Source organism: Gopherus evgoodei, chromosome 1 (assembly GCF_007399415.2).
Source record: "Gopherus evgoodei ecotype Sinaloan lineage chromosome 1, rGopEvg1_v1.p, whole genome shotgun sequence".
Classification (NCBI taxonomy): domain Eukaryota; kingdom Metazoa; phylum Chordata; order Testudines; family Testudinidae; genus Gopherus; species Gopherus evgoodei.
The window spans coordinates 244,257,131-244,279,944 of record NC_044322.1 but is presented as its reverse complement, the minus strand read 5'-3'; the positions used below and the strand labels follow the sequence as shown (position 1 = coordinate 244,279,944).

Below are 22,814 nucleotides of genomic sequence, written 5' to 3'. Positions count from 1 at the left end.
TTATTTTTTGTTTTTTAGCAATAACCATGACACCCAGCCAGGAATTGTCTGTTTAAGAAATATGCTTATGCATTTATAAGTTAACTTAATACAACTGCCTGCTTTAATGTGTTTTCCTTTGTGTCATTCCAGCAAACAATGCCCTTGTTAAACAAACTAATGCCAGAGCTGACAAGCCAACAAAAGAGACACTTTGAGGCAGTGTTCATAGGGGTTAGAGATGGAAGAAAATCATTGGGAAATCTAGTATTTCTGTCTTCCAGTGCAAGATTGTTTCCTGCAGTGACAAAGGAAGACGCTGTTGAACTAAGCAAAAGGGTGAAGAGAGGAAATAGTATTGAATGAGATAACAAGAAGAAAACAAAAGGAAGAACATTAGGGGAAATAGGCTTAGAAAACAAAAGGAAGAAGACAGAAAATTAGAAGGTCACTTGGGAAGGAAACTTCTATAAGGTCATTGTATCTCTAAGCACTGGACTAATGACAAAAAATAGGAAGTAGAATTGTTTGTCTTGTTTTCATCTCTTCAAGGCAGTAGTAACCTGTGAGAGAAAAGCAGCAAAAATAAATAAGGCTGGGGGAGATTCAAGCTGTCCTGCACCTGATGTAACATATGCTGGTGCTAGGTAGTTTAGAACACTAACCAGTCAGAATCAGTAACATTTTAGACACACTCTGCGTAGATGTAAATCAGTGGCTGCCCGTGGTGTAAGGTAGCAGCAGTGCCTGCATAGCTCTTTAGACAGGTTCCCCTTAGGGCTTACTACAGTGAATAAAAATACTTTACATTTCTAAAGAGTGTTTTCTCCCCTCCAGCTCTCGGTCACCCAGCCTGTCAGACACACATTCTTTTTGGGTTTCAGGTGTGCTTTATTCTTTACCTCTTGCTATATCTCTTTATACATATCATCTCATTTACCTGCTGCTATATGTATCAGGCGTCTTTGCTGTTCCTAGATTCTTATCACACCAGAAAGCCAAATTCAAATGTTATTCAAGTGTTGTGACCAAAAAGTTTCATCTCCTGTATTTTTGTTCCCCCTTTTTATTTTTCCACCTTACGTAAATATCCCTTCCTCCAAGAGGAAGAAAGCATGAAGAGAAGTATTTGTGAAAATATGGGTGAGATACCCATTCTCTTACAGTAGAAGGTGTCCAGTCTTACTCTCTTATAAGTGAGTTAGCTCAGCAGATATTTTCTTTTCATTACATTTTGCACTGTACAACCAATTGCTGACCATGGTATAGGTTAATTCAACAGAGTTAAACTGAAAGCATCTGTGTCTGGCTCTGTGATACCATGATTGAATTTCCATGGTCTAGAGGCCCCTTGTAAAGGTCATGATGAGCTAATGTTTTTTTCAGTTGATGTTATAAATAGTATTCTATGACTCAACCCCACAGCAACATGCAAAAATCTCTCACTCCCTCTGACAGAATTCGTGGACCTTTTTTAAACACAACAAGCACCATTACAATTTTCAGTGTAACTTTTTCTGTAGCATCTTTTTTTTGTTGTTGTTGTGTGGCTGCCAAGTGGTACTAGAATTCCCTGGAAAGCCACAAAAGATAGTGATCTTTAATTACTGTTAGCTTTTTAAAAAAAACACAGGGATGTTTTGTTTAACACTCTAGTCACACAGTATCAGAAGGGTAACTTTTTGTCTTAAGTTTTTTCTCCTTGTGCTTAGATAAAGGCAAAATTATAGGTGACTCAGTGGAGCAAACATTTGCAGCACCTCAGGCCCCTGGGTGCAAATCTGTTTACTTAATGATTGTACAGCGCCTAGCACAATGGGGCCCTGACCTGGTTGACCTGTAGGCAGTACTACTGTATAAATGTTTAATAATAATAATGAAGTCATTGAGGCCCAGCTCCTCAAAGGAATTTAAGGATCTGGGCCTGAGCCACTAGATTACCTGGAATCACACATAACAGAAGCTGGAATTCCTATCTTGATAAGGGAGATTAGAGCTTGAAATATTTGCCTCTGGCTAGTAAGTATCTGACAAATATGGACGAGAAGGGTAGGTCACTCTCCATGGGCAAGGCCTTAGTAAATTTGCCTGGAAGAGTGCTCTCCTTGGAGCCTCATTGGAGGGGCACTTTTCATAAAGCCTCTGGCTATTAGGTGTCTGATGAATCTGAAGAACCTCCTCTGGTCTTGAATGGAGGAGGAACATTCATTTCTTCTCTCTACTGGAGCCTGAGGGCTGCTTCAGGAGGATTGAGTTTGAGCTGCCCTACCCCATCTGCAACCTGGTGGCAGCTGTAGATGGTAAAGTGCTGTAAGAAGATGTTTCCACTGCACCTCCTCCACTGTAGGTTAGGGTTGCCACGTGTCCAGTTTTTGATGGAACACCTACTTGAAAAGAATCCTGGTGGTTCCAGTGAGCGCCGCTGACTGGGCTGTTAAAAATCCGGTTGGTGCGGGGATGGCAGGCTCCTTACCCAGCTCCATGTGGCTCCCAGGAGGTGGCTTACATGTCCTTCTGGCTCCTAGGTGTAGGGGCGGCCATGGGGGCTCTGCGCGCTGCCCCTGCTCTGAGTGCCAGCTCTGCAGCTCCCATTGGTCAGGAACTACGGGGGTGATGCCTGTGGGCAAGGGTTAGTGCGCAGACCCACCTGGCTGTGATTCTGTCAAGGAGCTGGAGATACATGCTAGCCACTTCCGAGAGCCGCCTGAAGGAAGTGTCACCCCCTTCTGTACCCTTGCCCCAGCCCTGAGCCCCCTACCACAGCCAAACTCCCTCCCGAAGCCCGCACCTGAGCCCCCTCCTGCACTGCGAACCCCTCATCCCCATCCCAGGGCTGCTTCCCACACCCTTAACCCCTCATATCTGGCCACACCCCAGCCCAGATCCTGTACCCCCTCCCACACCCCAACCCCCTGCCTCAGCCCAAAGCCCTCTCCCACACTCTAAACCCCTTAGTCCCAGCCCAGCACTCCCTCCTGTACTCCAAACCCCTCATCCCCGGCCCCACCTAAGGGCCTGCACCCCCAGCTGAAGTCCTCATCGCCTCCTGCACCCCAACCCCTTGCCCCAGCCTGGTGAAAATGAGTGAGTGAAGGTGGGGGAGAGTGAGCGATGGAGGATGGGGGTGGAGTGAGTGGGGGATGGGATTATGGGGAAGGGGCTGGGGCGGGGATAGGGCAAGGATGTTCTGTTTTGTGCAATTAGAAAGTTGGCAACCCTACTAGCTAGGGCCGGCTTTAGACCAATTCAACCAATTCCCCTGAATCGGGCCCTGCCCCTAAGAGGGCCCCGCACCCAAGCCCCAGTATAGTGTACCGTCAAGAGCCAGTGTGCTGTACTGGGGTGGCCTGGCTTCCCCAGGGGGCAATTTAAAGGGCCTGGGGCTCCCAGCAGGGGCTGGAGCGCCAGGCCCTTTAAATTGCCACCAGAGCCCCACTGCTGGAGCCCTGGTGTAGGGCTGTGGGACTCTGGAGGCTATTTAAAAAGTCCGGGGCTCAGTTGCTTATAATGCCCTGGCCCTTCAAATAGCCGCTGGAGCCCCACCGCTTCCCCAGGGCTCCCACGGCTATTTAAAGGACTGGGGTGGTGGAAGCAGGGGAGCCCCCGAGCCCTGGGCGGCTTCTGCTACCCCGGTGGGGGAGGGAGGAGGAGGAGGCACTCACCGTACAGGGTGGGCTGTACCCCCTATACCTGCACCCCCTGCCCGCACCAGCCTTGCACCCCCTGCCCGCAGCCAGCCCCTGCCTCCAGCCAACCCCGCACCCCCTGCCCTGCCCGCACCAGCCCCGCACCCCCTGCCCTGTCTCCAGCCAACCCCTGCCGCACCCCCCTGCCTGAAACCATCCAGTTCTGCGCTCCTCTGTCTCCATCCCAGCCAACCCCTGCTGCACGCCCCTGCTGCCCTGCCTGAAGCCAGCCAGCCCACCCTACAGCCCCCTGTCTCCAGCCAACCCCGCACCCCATTGCCCTGCCTGCAGCCAGACCCTACCTCCAGTCAGCCCCTGCCCTGCCTTCAGCCAGCCCTGTGTCCAATGGTGCTCTGCAGTTCTCAGGGCAGTAACCCTGCTCACCTGCTTCAATGAGAGGGGCAGGGAGCAGCTGGGACCCACACCCTAGGATGACCGGACAGCAAGTGTGAAAAATTGGAACGGGTGGAGGGTAATAGGATCCTATATAAGAAAAAGACCCAAAAATCCAGACTATCCCTATAAAATCAGGGCATCTGGTCACCTTAGCACACCTCCAGGGAGTGGTGGGGACCCACACATGTGAAACAAAGCTCATTTCTAGTTCAGGCCCATCTCTTTTAAAGAGAACTTTAGGTAGAGTTAACATACATCCATATTTTCCCAGAAATGTCAGGCTTTTTGGTTCTTAAATTGTCATCCGGGAGGAAAATTCAGATGTACGGTAACCCTATTGGTACAAAAAAATACATACTGTGGCACATCCCTTAAATCAGAACTTTTTATAGGGACCTGGTTGCTAAGAAATGAGAGGCTTTTTTTTACATATGGTGTGCGTGTTGTTTTGATTTTGTTTTTTTTAGTCAACCCTGCCGGGGCCCCGCCGAAAATGTTTAAATTGGGCCCTGCACTTCCTAAAGCCGGCCCTGCTACTAGCTGCTTCTTTGGGTCCTCCTTCACAGTGAATAGCTCTGCACTGCCTGCCTCTTCTACTAATCCTAGCTTTCCCAAGCAGTAGCAGAGTGAAATTGATGTGCTCACTGCTGCCCACATATTTTTAAATAGCTGAAGTGAAAACCAGCAAAACTCTGGTCAGTTTTCACTCTGTTTTCATGGACACTCTGAGCAGCAGTAGAGACACCGGAACGGTCCGTGTTCAGACTCATGTAAGACCTCACTGCATCAGTTTACACTCAATTAATGTTTGGAAGGCTATTTTCGCAGCCATAAAGACTAGACACTTAGGGACAGATTTTTCAGGAGATCTCTGCGCTTGTTTGGGCACCTAAAATCTGACCACTTCATAAGTGCTCAACACCTAGCAACTCCCAGGTTGCTGCTTAGGAAAGCTATGAGTGGTGGCAGGGGTAGGCATTGCAGCTGTTCAGTAGAGAGGTGGCCCCAGAAAGGAGGCTGGAGAATATGTAGATTAGTGTGTGCCCACTCAAATGTTTTTGCTGCTGTTCCCAGGAATTGCTATTTTCAAAAGCTGGCCATTAATGTCTCTTAAATGAAAAGTTGGCTTCTGCATAAGTTGCTTGCAATGCATTTGTGTCTCCCTCCTCGCCCTTCCCCAAATTCTCCACTTCTGGTCCTCAGTGATGAGCAAATGAATGGAATTTTCAAGCTATCAAGTCAGTAGACTGGTACAGATGACAGTGTGAGGTCTCTCGTCTGAGGCCTTAAGGGGACACTGTAAACTTTAAAATCTCTCTCTGTCTGGAAATGCTTCACATATTTTTGTTGCAAATAACATCTAGGATTACAGTATTTAACAGAGATTAGAAAAAAAAATTGTTGTGGACTTTAAGTTGATTTTTTTTTTTGCACATTTAACAGCAGTTACAGTCACTATTTCCCCTTTTGTCTGTGTGCATCCATACAGGATCAGGTGAGGGAATTTAAAATAGGAAAATGTGGTGGTAAAACAAACAAACCTTGGAAGGGGGCTGCGAAGGAGGTGTAATACCTGAAACTAGTTTAAACTAATGTTTTAATTTGACTAAATGTCAAGGTGATTGTGTCCTTGCTCCTATTTACTATGCATTTATATTCTTATAAAGTTAGGCATTTGCCTCAAAATCCTTAGTCCAAATTTCTTCCCTCTACTGTTGTGCTCTGTGCCATTTGTCTGTCACTCTCCATTCCGTGTGCATCCTTATTTCCATGGTTCTATTTGTGAATCATTTTGTCATTCTTTGGCATGAAAAGGTCTATATAAACACAAAATTTTGTCAAGTCTATAACCTCCATTAGTGTTAAAGGGAGTAACATGCACAGCTTCCTCACACTGATAGGTGACTAATATAAACCTTTAATATAACCTTTAATAAGGTTTATATTTCCTTTATACTGGAATTAGTGGAAATCCTGCAGAAGGGTTTGAGAAAGGCAATAATATTCCCCAGCTGAACTCATGCAGAATATTAGCCTTTTTCGTAACTATCACATTCTTAACTCATTTCTAATTTGTGATCCACTATAACCCCTAGATGTTTTCAGCAGTACTACTGCCTAGTCAGCTGTTCTCTATTTTGAATTTGTGCATTTGATTTTTTTTCCTTCCTAACTGTAGTACTTTGCACTTGTCTTCATTGAATTCCATCTTGTTGAATTCAGACTAATTCTCCAAGATCGTTTTGAATTCTAATCTTGAACTTCAAAGTGCTTGTAACCCCTCTCATCTTGGAGTCCTCTGCAGATTTTTTAAGCATGCTCTACACTCTACTATCCGAGTCACTAATGAAAATATTGACTAGTATGGGACCCAGGACTGACCCTGTGGGACTCCACTAGATATGTCCTTGACAGTGAACCATTGATGATAACTCTTTGAGTATGGTCTTTCAACTATTTTTGCACCTACTTATGGTAATTTCCTCTAGACCACATTTCCTTAGTTTGCTTATGAGCATGTCATGTGGAACTGTATCAAAAGCCCTACTAAAATCAAGATATAGCGCATCTATTGCTCCCCCCATTCACTGAGTCAGTAATCCTGTTAAAGAAGGAAATAGATTGGTTTGGCATGATTTGTTCTTGACAAATCCATGTTGGCTATTTCTTATAACCCTGTCATCGACTAGGCACTTACAAATTGATTGTTTAATAATTTGTTCCAGTATCTTTCCAAGAATTGAAGTTAGGTTGACTAGTTCATAATTCCTTGGGCCCTCTTCATTCACTTTCTTAGGCCTGGTCTACACTATGCTGTTAAACCGATTTTAACAGCGTTAAATCAATCTAATGCTGCACCTGTCCACACTAGACTGCTCTTTATATCGATTTAAAGGGCTCTTTAAATCTATTTCTCTGCTCCTACAAAACGAGAGGAGTAATGCTAAAATCGATATTACTATATCGGATTAGGGTTAGTGTGGACGCAAATCGACGTTATTGGCCTCATTATTTTACAGTAGCTACCCACAGTGCACCACTCCAGAAATTGATGCTAGCCTCGGACCATGGACGCACACCACCGAATTAATGTGCCTAGTGTGGATGCGCACAATTGACTTCATAATATCTGTTTTATAAAATCGGTTTAAGCTAATTCAAATTTATCCTGTAGTGTAGACGTAGCCTTAGAAACAGGTTCTGTGTTTGCCCTGTCCTCCAGGAGCTCATGAAAATAATCACAAATGGTTCCAAAATTGCTACAGCTAATTCCTTAAGTACCTTAGGATGGATTTCATCAGGCCCTGCTGACTTGAATACGTCTAATTTACCTAAATATTCTTTAATCTGTTCTTTCATTATTTTGGCTTGCATTCCTTCTTGTTCATCGTTAATATTAACTGTTAAGTATCTGGTCACAATTAACCTTTTTTAGTGAAGACTGAAGCAAAATAGGCATTAAACATCTCAGCCTTCTCAATGTCATCAATTAGCTCTCCTTCCCCACTAAGTAAATCTTCCCTTTCCTTCTTTCTGATTTTTGCCCCTACATGCTTGTGCTGTTCTGTTGTACTCCTGCTTAGCAATTTGTCCATATTTTCAATTTTTTTTGTAAATTTCCTTTTTTATTTTCAGGTCAATGAAGAGCTCATGGTAGAGGCATATACTCTTACTATCTTTTCTTCATATTAGAATCTTTTGCTGTTTGTCTCTAATGTTGTCCCTTTGAGAAGTTTCCAGCACTCCTAAACTACTTTTTCCCCTTATTTTCTTCTCAAGAAAAGTCTGCTTTCTTGAAGTTGATTGTCCTTATCTCGCTGCTGTCGCTCCTTCCTTTCCTTAGAATAATGATATCTGTCATTTCATGACAGGTTTCAGAGTGGTAACCCTGTTAGTCTGTATCAGCAAAAACAACGAAGACTCCTCGTTGTTGTGGGGGGTTTTGTTTGTTCGTTGTTTTTTTTAAATCATTTCATGATCACTTTCACCCAAGTTGCCTTCAACTTTCAGACTCACAACCAATTTCTCCCTATTAGTCAGAATTAAGTCTCACATGTCTGTCTGCCTGGTTACTTCCTCCATTTTCTGAAACAGAAAGTTGTCCCTAATATATTCCAAGAAATTATTGGACGTTTTGTGTTTTGCTGTGTCTGGGTAGTTAAATTTCCCCATTGTTACCAGGTCTTGTGTTTTGGATATTTCTGTTTGTTGTAGAAATGCTTCCTCCACCATCTCCTCTTGATTTGGTGGTCTGATCTGCTCAGGGGTAGATGTCATACTTGGCACTGTCGGTAGTGCCCATGTGGATGAGCCGCATGAGGTAGTGGTCAGAGGGATAGGTTGCTGAGGCTTATCCTTCTGTGATGTCTTGGATGCAGACTGCAGGCAGGCAGTACACCTCTCAGGATTTCAGTTCAGCAGATGGATGCCTCCGTCTCCCCCCCAGAAGGGAGTCCCCAACCACCAGAACCCGATGGCTCCTCCGCTTGGGTGCAGTGCCCATGAGCTTCCTAGATGTGGGGGCAGGTGGCTCCTCCTCAGTCATTGGAGTCTGCTCCTCTCCTCCTGTTGCCATTATAGCATAGTGGTTCTTGTGTCACAAAGCATGGTCTACAGCAGGAGTCGGCAACCTTTCAGAAGTGCTGTGCCGAGTCTTCATTTATTCACTCTGATTTAAGGTTCTGCCTGCCGGTAAAACATTTTAACATTTTTAGAGGTCTCTTTCTATAAGTCTATAATATATAACTAAACAATTGTTGTATGTAAAGTAAATAAGGTTTTAAAAATGCTTAAAAAGCTTCATTTACAATTAAATTAAAATGCAGAGCCCCCTGGACCAGTGGCCAGGACCTGGGCAGTGTGAGTGCCACTGAAAATCAGCTTGAATGCTGCCTTCGGCACTTGTGCCATAGGTTGCCTACCCCTGGTCTACAGGTTATAAACAGGTCTGCCATGTCTCACAAATCTGGGGCAGAGACTCTCTCACAAGTGGGAATTAATTTTAAGGCTCTTTCAATCTAATGATAAAGGATTTTGCTTGTACCTGGTTTCTACAAGGGGCTTAAATTTTCCTACATCATTCCCTCCCTCCTTAATGTTGTCTTTATGCAAATTGCCATAACTCCAGACACAGTGGTACACCTCTATCCCAATATAACGTGACCTGATATAACATGAATTCGGATATAATGCGATGAGGCAGGGCTGTGCACTCTGGTGGATCAAAGTAAGTTCAGTATAATGCGGTTTCGCCTATAATGCTCTAAGATTTTTTGGCTCCCAAGGACAGCGTTATATCGGGGTAGAGGTGTACTTGTCTCTTGATTTAATGACTGGGATGAATAGCTACAGATATATCATCATCATCTTCTGAGCAGAGAGTTATATGGGAGTATGTGGATATTTTAATGAGAGAATATTGTGGGGCTAGTTTATATTTTACCAACATATACTAGTAATCCCCTTGGCACTGAGCTGGCTTCTTGGACAACACAGTGCTGCAGTTTAAATCGTACATCATGTAGTTACTTGCAATGCATTGGCATGATTGGGGGTTTGGTTTTCAGCTGTGGTGATAGCTGTACTGCTGCTTCTGATCCTCAGCTGGGTTGTAGAGAGTGCCTCAGTAGGCAAGCGGTGCACTGTACATGCTCACCCGGCAGCATGGCAAGCTCATTGACCACTGAGCAGGGAGCAGCGGATTCCTTCTCTTGCCAGGTATTTCCCACTTTGCATGACTTTCTTAATTTATTTTTGGAGGCAAGAGAGAAACAGGGAGAAAGCATCTGATCCAAGGGAGAGAACTTAACTTCCCCTTCTCCTGGCCCTTAAAACATTCCAGCATTGTTATCCCTCTCCCCCAGATGATCCTAGCACAAAATTCCTTTTCACCTAATTGTTCTATCATTTAACTCCCTCCTCCCCATACCACATTCATTCTGGCACTGAAGCCTCTTAATGCCCGTTCCCTCCTGTCCATCCTCCTGTGCATTCTACTGATCTTCCCTCATCCATCCTCCTGTATATTCAGCACCATAGCCTTCCAAGTGCCCATCCTCCAAATATTCCATCCTGTGATCCCTGCCCACAAAGCCTTCCTGCATCCCTTTAATCTTTCACACTGTCTTGGAAAGTCCTGATTAGCTCCAATGATCAAAGCCAGAAAGACGTGTTAGATTCCCCCCTCCTCTTTACCCAGGTGCCGCTGTGTGTAATGTGTGTTTCATATCTGCGACCAGAATGCTGTAGAACTGGCAGAGAGAGGATGCTAAGAAAGCAACATGGAAGCTGCTTTGAGGACATGGGATGCTTCTGCTAGATGATTTTCTTTTGTGGGTCATGTGACTACCAGCTTACTCTTCTGATTTGCACTATTGATCCCCTTTCCTTCAATTGCTGGCTAATATAATCCCACTCGTCTGTGGAGTACTTAAAAGACACATAATGTTTATAAGAGAAATATGGTATAGATTCATGACTAATTTTGTTTTTGTGGATGCTCGTTCATTACCGCTTATCTCATTCAATTAAGGACGTATGGTTTGGAGTAAATGTTTCCTCCCTCTCCCATCATTTTCACTGAATAAAGGCACAGAGGAAACCACAAGGCTGAGGTGTCTGCCTCTAAAGGGGATTCAGTGACCTGATATAATTGTGTAAAATCCCAGAGTATTTATTCAGCTTTAAGTGAAACAATTGCACTTTTGTTCTCGGACTGTGACCCTGAGACATATAAGGCTAATGTTGATTTAACCAGTCTTGCTAAAGCCCAGAAATGCAGTTATATTAAATCACTCAATTGAAACAAAAATAAAAAACAAAAAACAGAACAGGAGGATGGTGGAAAATACAGTGCCTAATATTCTTATTCTGATCAAGTGATGATGAAGCCTGATTTGATTTTTGTCATGCAAAGTATTAATTGACTAGGTATCTGCCTCTTTGCAACATGCATTTAATTTGGTATCTCCTGCTTTTTATTTCTTGCAGGGCTGTCAGAATGAGTGCCCAGCTGGAGGATGTACAGGGGGAGCCGCAAAGCAAGTGACTGAATCTTTCAAGGTAAGTTGTTTGCAGAAGGATGGGTGCCTGAAACATTTCAGAGACAGTGATCTGGCGAGGTTTATTATCATGTGCACGATGCTGGATTTGTGGACATGTTTGATCATCATAATGCTGGATATAAGTGTTTTATGCTGATAGCATTTGAAGATAATGCAGTAACCCCTGTACAAATTAGAGCATTCCAAATTCTGCCACCCACATTTGTTCATTATTGCAGTGAGGAAAGAATAAGCAACTGCTATCTTATGTGATCAGCTGCTTGGGATAAGAGAAAGGAAGAAGTTGGATTCCTCTTAAATATCATGTTCACAAGTCTGAGGATTTGGCCAAGTGGATTTTGCTGGGCCATTAATGTTGATTTTTCAATAAGTCTTGGAGCACTGGGGAAGTTCCAGAAGACGGGGGGAAAGCTAATGTCATGCCATTTTCAAAAAGGGTAAATGGGGATGACCCAGGTAATTATAGGTCTGTCAGCCTGACCTTGATCTCATGCAAGAAAATGGAGTGGTTGATACAGCACTCAATTAATAAAGAACTAACAGAGGGTTTCCATGTGTTTATGGAAAAACAGATCCTAACTTGATGGGTTTTTTTTTTGCGATTATAAATTCGATTGATAAAGGTAGCAGTGTTGACACAATATACTTAGACTTCTGTAAAGCGTTTGACTTGGTACCACACAACATTTTGATAACAAAATTAGAACAATATAAAATTAACATGTCACACATAATATATAAAGATTATTAAATATAACTGTAACTGGGAATTTTCATTGAGTGGATCTGTGTCTAGTGGGATCCCACAGGGTTCTTGGCTCTACGCTATTTAACATCTTTATCAGTAACCTGGAAAAGAACATAAAATCATCACTAATAAAGTTTGCAGATGACACAAAAATTGGGGAAGTGGTAAATAATGAAGAGGGCAGATCACTGATTCAGAGTGATCTAGATCACTCAGTAAACTGGATGCAAGCAAGCAAGATGAGTTTTAATTCTGCTAAATGTAAATGTATATGTGTCATAAACAGATAGCTAAGGGTTAATGTCTCTTACACCTGGAAAGAAGTAATCTGAAACACCTGACCAGAGGACCAATCAGGAAACAAGACTTTTTCAAATCTGGGCGGAGGGAAGTTTGTGTGTGGGTCCTTTGTTCTTGGTCTTGTGTCTGTCTCTCTCTCGGCTATGAGAAGATTTCTGTTTCCTGCCTTTCTAATCTCCTGTTTCCCAGTTGTAAGTACCAAAAAGATAGGTTTGTTTTTTTGTATTTACCTGTGTGTAGTTGCTGGAGTGTTTTGAATTGTATTCTTTTTGAATAAGGCTGTTCATTCATATTTCTTTTAAGCAATTGACCCTGTATTTGTCACCTTAATACAGAGAGACCATTTTTATGTATTTTTCTTTCTTTTTATATGAAGCTTTATTTTTAAGACCTGTTGGAGTTTTTCTTTAGTGGGGAATTCCAGGGAATTGAGTCTGTGCTTACCAGGGAATTGGTGGGAGGAAGAAGTCAGGGGGAAATCTGTGTGTGTTAGATTTACTAGCCTGACTTTGCATACCCTCTGGGTAAAGAGGGAAGTACTTCTGTTTCCAGGACTGGAAATAGAGAGGGTGGAATCCCTCTGTTTAGATTCACGGAGCTTGCTTCTGTGTATCTCTCCAGGAACACCTGGAGGGGGGAAGGGAAAAGGTTTATTTCCCTTTGTTGTGAGACTCAAGGGATTTGGGTCTTGGGGTCCCCAGGGAAGGTTGTTGGGGGGACCAGAGTGCCCCAAAACACTCTAATTTTTTGGGTGGTGGCAGCTTTACCAGGTCCAAGCTGGTAACTAAGCTTGGAGGTTTTCATGCTAACCCCCATATTTTGGACGCTAAGGTCCAAATCTGGGATTAGGTTATGACAATATGTCTGGGAACAAAGAATGTAGGCCATATTTACAGGATGGGGAACTTTAACCTGGGAAGCAGTGACTCTCCGAAAAGGTTTTGGGGGACATAGTGGATAATCAGCTGACCATGAACTCCCAGTGTGACTCTGTGGCCAAAAGAGCTAATGCGAGTCAGGCATGCATAAACAGGAGAATCTCAAGTAGGAGTAGCGAGGTTATTTTTTCCTCTATTTGACACTGATGCAACCACTGCTGGAATACTGTGCAGTTCTGATGCTCACAATTCAAGAAGGATGTTGATAAACTGGAGAGGGTTCATAAAAGCGCTAAGAGAATGATTAAAGGATTAGAAAATATGCTTTATAGTGATAGACTCAAAGAGCTCAATCTATTTAGCTTAACAAAGAAGTATAAGGGGTGACTTGATTACAGTCTGTAGGTGTCTATATGAGGAATAACTTGATAATGGGCTCTTCAGTCTAGCATAGTGGTTTTCAAACTTTTTTTCTGACGACCCAGTTGAAGAAAATTGTTGATATTTGCAACTCAGCGGAGCTGGGGATGAAGGATTTGGGATGTGAGAGGGGCTCAGAGCTGGGGCAGAGGATTGGGATGTGGGAGTGAGGGCTGCAGCCGGGAATGAGAGGTTCAGGGTGTGGGAGGGGGCTCTGGGCTGGGGCAGGGGGTTGGGATATGGGAGTGGGTCAGGGCTCTGGGCTTAAGGGTGCAGGCTCAGGGCTGGGGCCAGGAATGAGGGGTTTGGGGTGCAGGAAGGGGCCCTGGGTTTGGGGGGAGTCAGGGATGGGGCAGGAAATTGGGGCATGGGCTTACCTTGGGCAGCTCCCGGTCAACCATGAGCCAGACAACAGGAGTGCAGAGCCAGTGCTCAGGGCGGGGGTGGAGCCCCGTGCCCTCCCCCTCCTCCCCCCCCAGGAGCTGGACGTGCTGCTGGCTGCTTCCAGGGCGCAGCGCAGTGTTGGAACAGGTAGTGACTTTTAATGGCCCAGTTGGCAGTGCTGACCAGAACCACTGTGACCCAGTGCCTTACATTCCTTGACCCAGCACTGGGTCATGACCCAGGAAAACCACTAGTCTAACAAGAATGGTATAACCCATTTGAATGGCTGGAAGCTGAAGCTATACAAATTCAGACTGGATATTAGATGTAAATTTATAACAGTGAGTGTAATTAACCATTATCAAGGGTCATGGTAGAGTCTTCACTGACAATTTTTAACTTGAGAGGATACTGTTCTAAAGGATATGCTCTAGGGATTATTTTGGGGAAGTTCTATGGCCTGTATTATACAGATGTCAGACTAGATGATCACAATGGTCCTTTCTGGCCTTGGAATCTGTGAAAGCAGTGTAATTATTTGAACCAATTTCCAGTTGCCTGCTTACAGCTGAGGTCCAGCATAAGTGTGGAAGATGGACAATTCTCTGCAACCCTCCAACTAGTGAAGCTTCTGATGAAGGCAAGAAAGAGTTGTATAATTAATGCTGCTTTCTTCTTTCACCTGTCTTGAATTACAACATCTTCACTCTCCTTGGTAACTTTAAAATTCTAGTGGAGCATGGAAATTGTTACTGTACCAGTTACTCGAGATACCTTAAACATCAACGCGAATGTCTTTTACAGTTGTGTGTTTCTAATGAGTTTGTCATTATGAACACTTGGTTTCTTAGGAAAGGAATTCACCAGTTTACTTGGTCAAGTAACAAAGTCCGAACAAAGAAAATGATTGATTCGAACGTAATCTGTTGTTGTTGAAGATCATCTGTCAGCAATTGTAGAATTTATTGGTCTGCTGAGCTTAGTAACACCAACCACAAAATATTCTCTGCACATTTTCATCTTAAGGTACGTCTACACTACAGGATTATTCCAGTTTTACATAAACTGGTTTTGTAAAACAGATTGTATAAAGTCGAGTGCACGCGGCCACACAAAGCACAAAAATTCGGTGGTGTGCGTCCATGCACTGAGGCTAGCGTCGATTTCTAGAGCGTTGCACTGTGGGTAGCTATTCCATAGCTATCCATAGTTCTCGCAGTCACCCCCACCCGTTGGAATTCTGGGTTGAGATCCCAATGCATGATGGTGCAAAAACAGTGTTGCGGATGATTCTGGATAAATGTCGTCACTCATTCCTTTCTCCATGAAAGCAACGGCAGACAACCATTTCACGCCGTTTTTCCCTGGATTGCCCTGGCAGACGCCATAGCATGACAACCATGGAGCCTGTTTTGCCTTTTGTCACTGTCACCATATGTGTACTGGATGCCGCTGACAGAGGCGATACTGCAGCGCTACACAGCAGCATTCATTTGCCTTTGCAAGGTAGCAGAAACTGTTACCAGTCGTTCTGTACTGTCTGCTGCTGTCATGGATGCTCCTGGCTGACCTTCGCTGAGGTCGACCGGGGGCGCAAAGACAAAAATGACACCCCCCCCGGGTCATTCCCTCCTTTATGTTGTATCTAAAAATAGAGTCAGTCCTGCCTAGAATATAGGGCAAGTGTTCTAGAGACCCAGAGAGCACAGCCGCGCCATGTCAGATCCCACAGAAATGATGAGCTGCATGCCATTCTAGGGGGTGTCCCTGCAGCAATCCCACTTTTTGCTTCCCTCCCTCTCCAACCCTTCTAGGCTACCATTGCAGGGTCCCCCCATTTGTGTGATGAAGTAATAAAGAATGCAGGAATAAGAAACACTGACTTTTTAGTGAGATAAAATGAGGGGGAGGCAGCCTCCAACTGCTATGATGGTCCAGGCAGGACAGAATCTTTTCTTTAGACATGAAGCAGGGGCTGATGGAGTTCAGCCACCAGTTGCTATGATGAGGACCAGCCTTTCTGTACCATCTGCCGGGAATAACCGGGAGTCATTACTATTTTTACCCAGGCGCCCCCGGCCGACCTCACCTGAGGCCAGCCAGGAGCACTCACAGGCTGATGACGAGGACGGCCACCAGTCCTACTGCACTGTACCGTCTGCCACCGGGGAAGAGAGGGGAGAGGATGCTGCATTTCATTGCTCCAGCACCGTGTCTACCAGCAGCATGCAGTAGACATACGGTGACATTGAAAAAAGTCAAGAAACGATTTTTTTCCCTTTTCTTTCACGGGGGGAGGGGGAGTAAATTGACAAGAGAGACCCTGAACCAGACCCTACAGGCATTGGGAGCTCAGCCAAGAATGCAAATGCTTTTTGGAGACTGCGGGGACTGTGGGATAGCTGGAGTCCTCAGTTCCCCCTCCCTTCCTCCATGAGCGTCCATTTGATTCTTTGGCTTTCCGTTACACTTGTCACACAGAGTCCACAGCACAGTGCTGTATCATAGCCTGGAGATTTTTTTCAAATGCTTTGGCATTTTATCTTCTGTAACGGAGCTCTTATAGAACAGATTTGTCTCCCCATACAGCGATCAGATCCAGTATCTCCCATACGGTCCATGCTGGAGCTCTTTTTGGATTTGGGACTGCATCGCCACCCATGCTGATCAGAGCTCCACGCTGGGCAAACAGGAAATGAAATTCAAAAGTTCGCGGGGCTTTTCCTGTCTACCTGGCCAGTGCATCCAAGTTCAGATCGCTTTCCAGAGTGGTCACTGTGGTGCGCTGTGGGATACCGCCCGGAGGCCAATACCGTCGATTTGTGGCCACACTAACCCTAATCCGATATGGTAATACCGATTTCAGTGCTACTCCTCTCGTCGGGGAGGAGTACAGAAACCAGTTTAAAGAGCCCTTTATATCGATATAAAGGGCCTCGTTGTGTGGACGGATGCAGCGTTAAATCGGTTTAACGCTGCTAAAATCGGTATAAACGCTTAGTGTAGACCAGGCTACACTAAGACTAAAAAGTGCAGGCAAAGTGACAAGTGGATCAGCAAAATTTGAATTACCCAACTTCAAAACTTATAGTTTTGAAAACTACTAAATCGTTGGAATCTTGAATAGGTTTGAGACCCTACCAGAGTATACTGATGCTGAAACCACCTGGATGGACTGGATCTCCTTTAATACTTTAGCCATCACGGAACAGTTGCATATGGCTTGTTTGATAGGTTATACGGTCATGTATTCTAAGCTAAATGGCATTGTAACAAAGCAATACATGGTGACTGCAAAGCTTTTATGGAAGTCAGAGCCATTGCACTTGAGAGCACATCTGCCAGGAACGATTTTGCTTCCTTTTATGAACACTTTTGTGACCTCACTGACAAAGACCGTAACAAGTGAATGACCTACTCCATTTCAAGTCAGCTAATTGATACAGAAGCAGAGTAAATGGCATGCTGGAGTGAACATTTCAGCCAGTTGTGAAATTCACCCCCAGTATCTTTGGACCCTGATATTAAGGCCACTACTGAGTTGACTCATTCTGCACAAAATCACCTTGGCAAATTCACTATTGATGACATCCACAGAGATGTAAAGAGAGCTAAGGGAAATAAGGCACCTGGAATCTGTGGAATTCTTGCAAAACTCTTTAAAAGTGCTGGACTGGCTATCTTTTATGTGAGTACGACGCTGTTCAGCATCATCTGGAGAATCGGTCCTGTCCCACTGGCAAAAAAGCATTGTTTTATTACTTTGGAAATGTAAAGGCAGCAGACAAGACTATTGTAACATTACTCTTCAGTCCATACCAGGGAAAGTTTGTGGTGTGTGTTTTTTGCTTCTGCCTTGTCAGCCCAAGCTACTGATATCTTAAGAAGCAAGAGAAGACCACAAGAAGCTTCGATTCCAGCTATTTTGCCGTGGAGCAAATTGTCACAGTCCATAGCTTAGCAAGAAGGCAAGAGAATTCAAATTGTATTCATGGATATCACGGCTGCCTTTGACTCTGTTAACAGGGGATCTCCTTGGCTGAAACTCATAGCCATTCCTGACAAGCTCTGCAGAATTTTCTGTCTTATATAAGATGACTCCTCAAGTTGCTTTCTTGTAGATGGGAAAGAATACCCAACCTAATTTGCAAGAAGACAATCAACAAGGATGCATTGCTGCTTGAGAACATTTCCATGCTGTCATAGACTGTGCTTGAACGGACACTAAATAAATGCATTTTAGGTATACCACATGATAATGATAACCTCATTGACATTGATTTTTGCCAATAACATATTGTTTGTTGAATCTAAACCCCGGGAAGCTTAGTGGCGAAAGTCAGCCTGAAAATTAATTTCAGTAAAACCAATTTTTCCATTAGGCAATTTCAAATGAGCTGCAGGCTCTTGCAACTTAGTGGGCGATCAACCAGTTGAGATTATCTGTGATTTCACCTACTTCGTCTCTGTTATCAATTACACGGGCAGCATCAAGAAAGAACTTGAAGCACAGAATGAAAAAGCACAATCAGCAATAGGATGCCCCATCAAAAATGTCTTTCACAAACAGAGCACCCTGATAAGTAGAGCGATGAAGATGAGTATATATAATGCTTTGGTGGTCAGTATTCTGACCTATGGGACTGAAACATGGCTCCTTACTGTCAAGTGTGCAAAGAAGTTGGACACTATTCAGATGAAGCATCTCTGAGTGATTGAAACATCAAATTAAAGTCAAGTGAAGTGACTTGCTTCCTAACTAGACAGGTCCCACTCTCACTCAGGTAGTATGGTCAACTTCTCCGAATGCCTACCAACTTCCCTGCGAGAATCATCTTCAACTTTGACCCAATGAAAGAAGGAAGAAAAAGGACCCCCCTCCCCAAAGATCTAAAACATGATGGCTGGACAGTGTCAGCAGACACCTATCCTTCATGGCTTGCCAATTACAGAACCAGTTTCTCCTCTCTTGGTTTTCACACCTCAACTGCTAGAACAGGGCCTCATCCTCCCTGATTGAACTGACCTCATTATCTCTAGCTTGCTTGCTAGCATATATATACCTGCCCCTGGAAATTTCCATTACATGCATCTGAGGAAGTGGGTATTCACCCACGAAAGCTCATGCTCCAAAAGGTCTGTTAGTCTATAAGGTGCCACAGGATTCTTTGCTACTTTTACAGATCCAAACTAACACGGCTACCCCTCTGATACTATCCTTCATAGACATCCTACTACATAACATGCCTGATTTCGCTCAGGGCAGAACATTATGGAGGTGCATAATGCATTTTGTGGCTTATGTACTGTCCAAAGGACTGCCTGAGAACTAACCTAACCTTACTGCATCTGGTGCCTGCTAAAAAGTTGCTGGATATTAGTCTTTACATTAAATAAAAATGGCATTTCTGTGTACCTTAACACTTACAACATACTGCCGTTCCCATATGTAAAACAGTATCATCCAGTATTGATTCAGAGATGGAAAATTCCTCCCAACAAAGATTGTATCCTATCCATTTATTATTCCTATTTATTAAGCTTTGGCAATGTTCAAAAATAAGTCATTTCCAGCCTGCTTCAAAGAGTTCTGGAGTCAAGGGTCTGAGCAGCCACTCCAAAGCCTAGCACCTCAGCTCCAGCACACTGTCAGTGCTTAACAACCAGACAATACTTATTAATGCTGATGAGCTGCCAGACGCGGCTACGACGCAGTGCCCCGCTTTTTCCTCTTATGTTTAGAACTTAAAGCAATTGAAGATTTTGCTCTTCCCTTTTCCTCCTCTCCCCTCTACCCCCTCTGCAAAATGCAGTGGTGGTTTTAAGCAGTGTATGTGCACAGATATCAACTTCATTTTTCTGCAGGAAAAGTGGAGCTCAGCAGGAATGCCCCAGAAACCTTAATCTTCTGTGCTATTTTTTTTGCCTTTGGTTCTTCCTTCTCTCCTCATTTCTACTTATCCTTTTTGGTTTTGTCTGTACAAGTTTTGCCTTTCTTCCTTTTTTCACATCTGTGTTTTTTTTTTCTCTCTCTTAATACTTTACACTCATCCTTTAAAAAGCCCCATCAGACTTTTGCAACTGTTTAAAAAATGAGTTGAAAAAAACCCCAGTTGAACTGTCATGTGCTTTTTCAGCATTTCCTTGCGTGTTACTGTTAACTACTGTGGTATTTGGGACGAAATTCTAGTGATAACCCTGGTAATCAGCCTGCCCTTCCTGATTCTTTGCTTGCTATGCTAGCCCAGTGCATACTTCTGTTTTCGGCTTAAGTAATTTCCTTTTAGCTGCTCAGGCTTAAATCAGAAATGAAAAATAAATGCTACCAAAGGTTATAATCAACCTTGATAAGGCCTATTCTGATCCTGGCTTTCATTTGACATTCACGAGGGTTTTGCCACTGACTTCATTGATAGTGAGATTTGTCCACATGGCAACAGGCTGCCACTTTTCTTGTAGTTCTTGCCTCCCTCTGCACATAAAGAGGGATGCCGGTAAGCCAGAGCCTAATATCTGCCATTTAGTAGTGGGCACCACAGTTCTGCCTGTGTGGGTAATGGTTTTAGGATGACTCTTCCACTAGAAGTTCTGCTTTGGAGAATGTCAGTTTTTAAAAATAATTATATCCTATGGTAACTAGTTGTCAAGCTTCAGGGGCCCAGTATGTATAGAAATCTAGAGCTGTTCTGTTGACTGCCTTTGGCAGGCAGACTAGGTAAGTTTTTTTTTTTCATTAGGTCCACTGTTATCCTCTGATGCCTTTATACTTGCTAGAGGTATAAAGAGGCCTTAAAGCCAGTGACTCTCCCCTGTGTAAAAAACAAAATACGAACAAACCTCAAAATAATCCTGCTGTAAGGGTTGGCAGAACTGCCCTATGTGCTTTCTCCTCCCCCACTTGGAACCTCCAGCATATGCCAAAGAAAGGAAAGACAGGACCAGAATGCCAATGTGCTCTGACTATTTTGGGGCCGTGAGTGGTCTGAGTCTAGATTAGAGCAGCCCTGTGGCTGTGCTAAATTACACTGTCAGTCAGGTCCCCAGCAGGCTGAGGATACTGGGAGGCACTTTAGTTTCCCCCTCCTTCTGCTCCCCTCCATTCCCACATCTCAGCCAGAATGGAGAATCATGACAGAGTCTCTCTGAGGCAAGAGAGTGCTAGCAGGAAGGCCAGAGGGTCCTGAATGGAGAAAGCAGCCAGCTCAGGTTAAGGTCGAATTTATAAGTCCATTTCTGCCTTATGGTGCTGTTACTTGAGGTAGGATACTAAGTGCAGACCCCTGACAGGGATGAGTTTTTAGAAAATATTATATTGTCTGTGTGTTTGAGAGGGCCGCCTGGGGATCCTGCTGGTCACACTGTATGAAGTAGTAATTTATACTTGCTTTGAACTTTACAACCAAATTTAAAACACTGTATAAATGGGGGAGGGGCAGGGAAATAGTGGGGAAAAATAAAACCCCAAACCAATCTAATGCACTTTAGAACCACTTCAATGGAAGCAAATAGCAAAGCTGTGACTTCAGACACAATGACATTGCAAAGAGAATCAAACTCAGTAGGAGGCTGATTACGCTGGAGAAAGTTGCTGTTTATGCACCAATCACCTGGTGGTCCAAGATGTGAGGAATGGAAGTACAGAAAAGAGGGCATAGTGTAATGGTGTTAACTAAAATGTATTGTGTAAATTGTGTAATGCCCATTCTTGAATGCCAGATTCCTTCTCCTGAGACAGCATTTCTTCTTAGGCCTTGGCTACACTGGCGCTTTACAGCACTGCAACTTTCTCACTCAGGGGTGTCAAAAAAACACCCCCCTGAGCGCTGCAAGATACAGCGCTGTAAAGCGCCAGTGTAAACAGTGCCGCAGCTCCCAGCGCTGCAAGCTAATCCCCATGAGGAGGTGGAGTATGTGCAGCCCTGGGAGAGCTCTCTCCCAGCGCTGGCACTGCAACCACACTCACACTTGCAGCGCTTTGAAGTTTTGAGTGTAGCCATGCCCTTAGACCCTAGCTTGCAGTCTTTGGACAGGTTAAACTCCTATGAATGTCAGTGGGACTGTTATCTAACACAAAACTTGAGGCTCATCTCATTGCAGGCTGGCGGGAAGTGTTTCTTATGGGTCTTTGGGTGTGCTAAGTACCAAACTCCACTACAAGCTTTTCATTGCTCTCAACTCTCAGGCCTGGTCCACACTACGCTGTTAAACCGATTTTAACAGCGTTAAATTGATTTAACGCTGCACCCGTCCACACTACACTGCTCTTTATATCGATTTAAAGGGCTCTTTAAATCGATTTCTGTACTCCTACAAAACGAGAGGAGTAACGCTAAAATCGATATTACTATATCGATTTAGGATTAGTGTGGACGCAAATCGACGTTATTGGCCTCATTCTTTTACAGTAGCTACCCACAGTGCACCACTCCAGAAATCGACGCTAGCCTCGGACCGTGGATGCACACCACCGAATTAATGTGCCTAGTGTGGACGCGCACAGTCGACTTTATAATATGTTTTATAAAATCGGTTTAAGCTAATTCGAATTTATCCTGTAGTGTAGACGTACCCTCATTGACTACTCTGAAATCAGTAGACTAGATTCCACATATCCAGCACATGAATTATCACTAAAATACCTTTTAAATTTCTGCAGCAACCAGAAAGCTAACCCTTATTGTATTCAAAGTCTAGGCTTCCTGAAGTATCAATCTCCCATTTGCAATTGATACAGCACCATTAATTAAGTTAGGGATGAGGCATATCAATGGGAGCAATGCTTACACTACTGCTTCCTGTATTGTATCAGTTTTATGTACAATGGATTTCAGTCTCTAAGGCTGTCAGCCTAGCACCTTTCACCAGCATTCATATCACTTTTCAAACTAATCTTTTTCTATACTTTTCAAAGGACTGTCGGGAGGGGTAGCTCAGTGGTTTGAGTATTGGCCTGCTAAAC

General features: G+C 44.0%; 1 protein-coding gene across 3 annotated transcripts in view; it reads left to right on the top strand.

The window, feature by feature from the left end:
• BCAT1 (branched chain amino acid transaminase 1) overlaps positions 1 to 22,814 on the top strand; it is a 102,572-nt gene that overhangs the window by 14,876 nt on the left and 64,882 nt on the right. For 2 of the 3 annotated variants that reach the window (XM_030541559.1, XM_030541544.1), the window contains exons 1-2: positions 9,699 to 9,779; positions 11,052 to 11,123. In XM_030541559.1, coding sequence (XP_030397419.1) covers positions 9,726 to 9,779; positions 11,052 to 11,123 — 126 coding nt within the window. In that variant the 5' untranslated portion in view covers positions 9,699 to 9,725. Of the gene's footprint in view, positions 1 to 9,698; positions 9,780 to 11,051; positions 11,124 to 22,814 lie in introns of those variants that run through there. The other variant, XM_030541551.1, reaches the window with a different exon arrangement.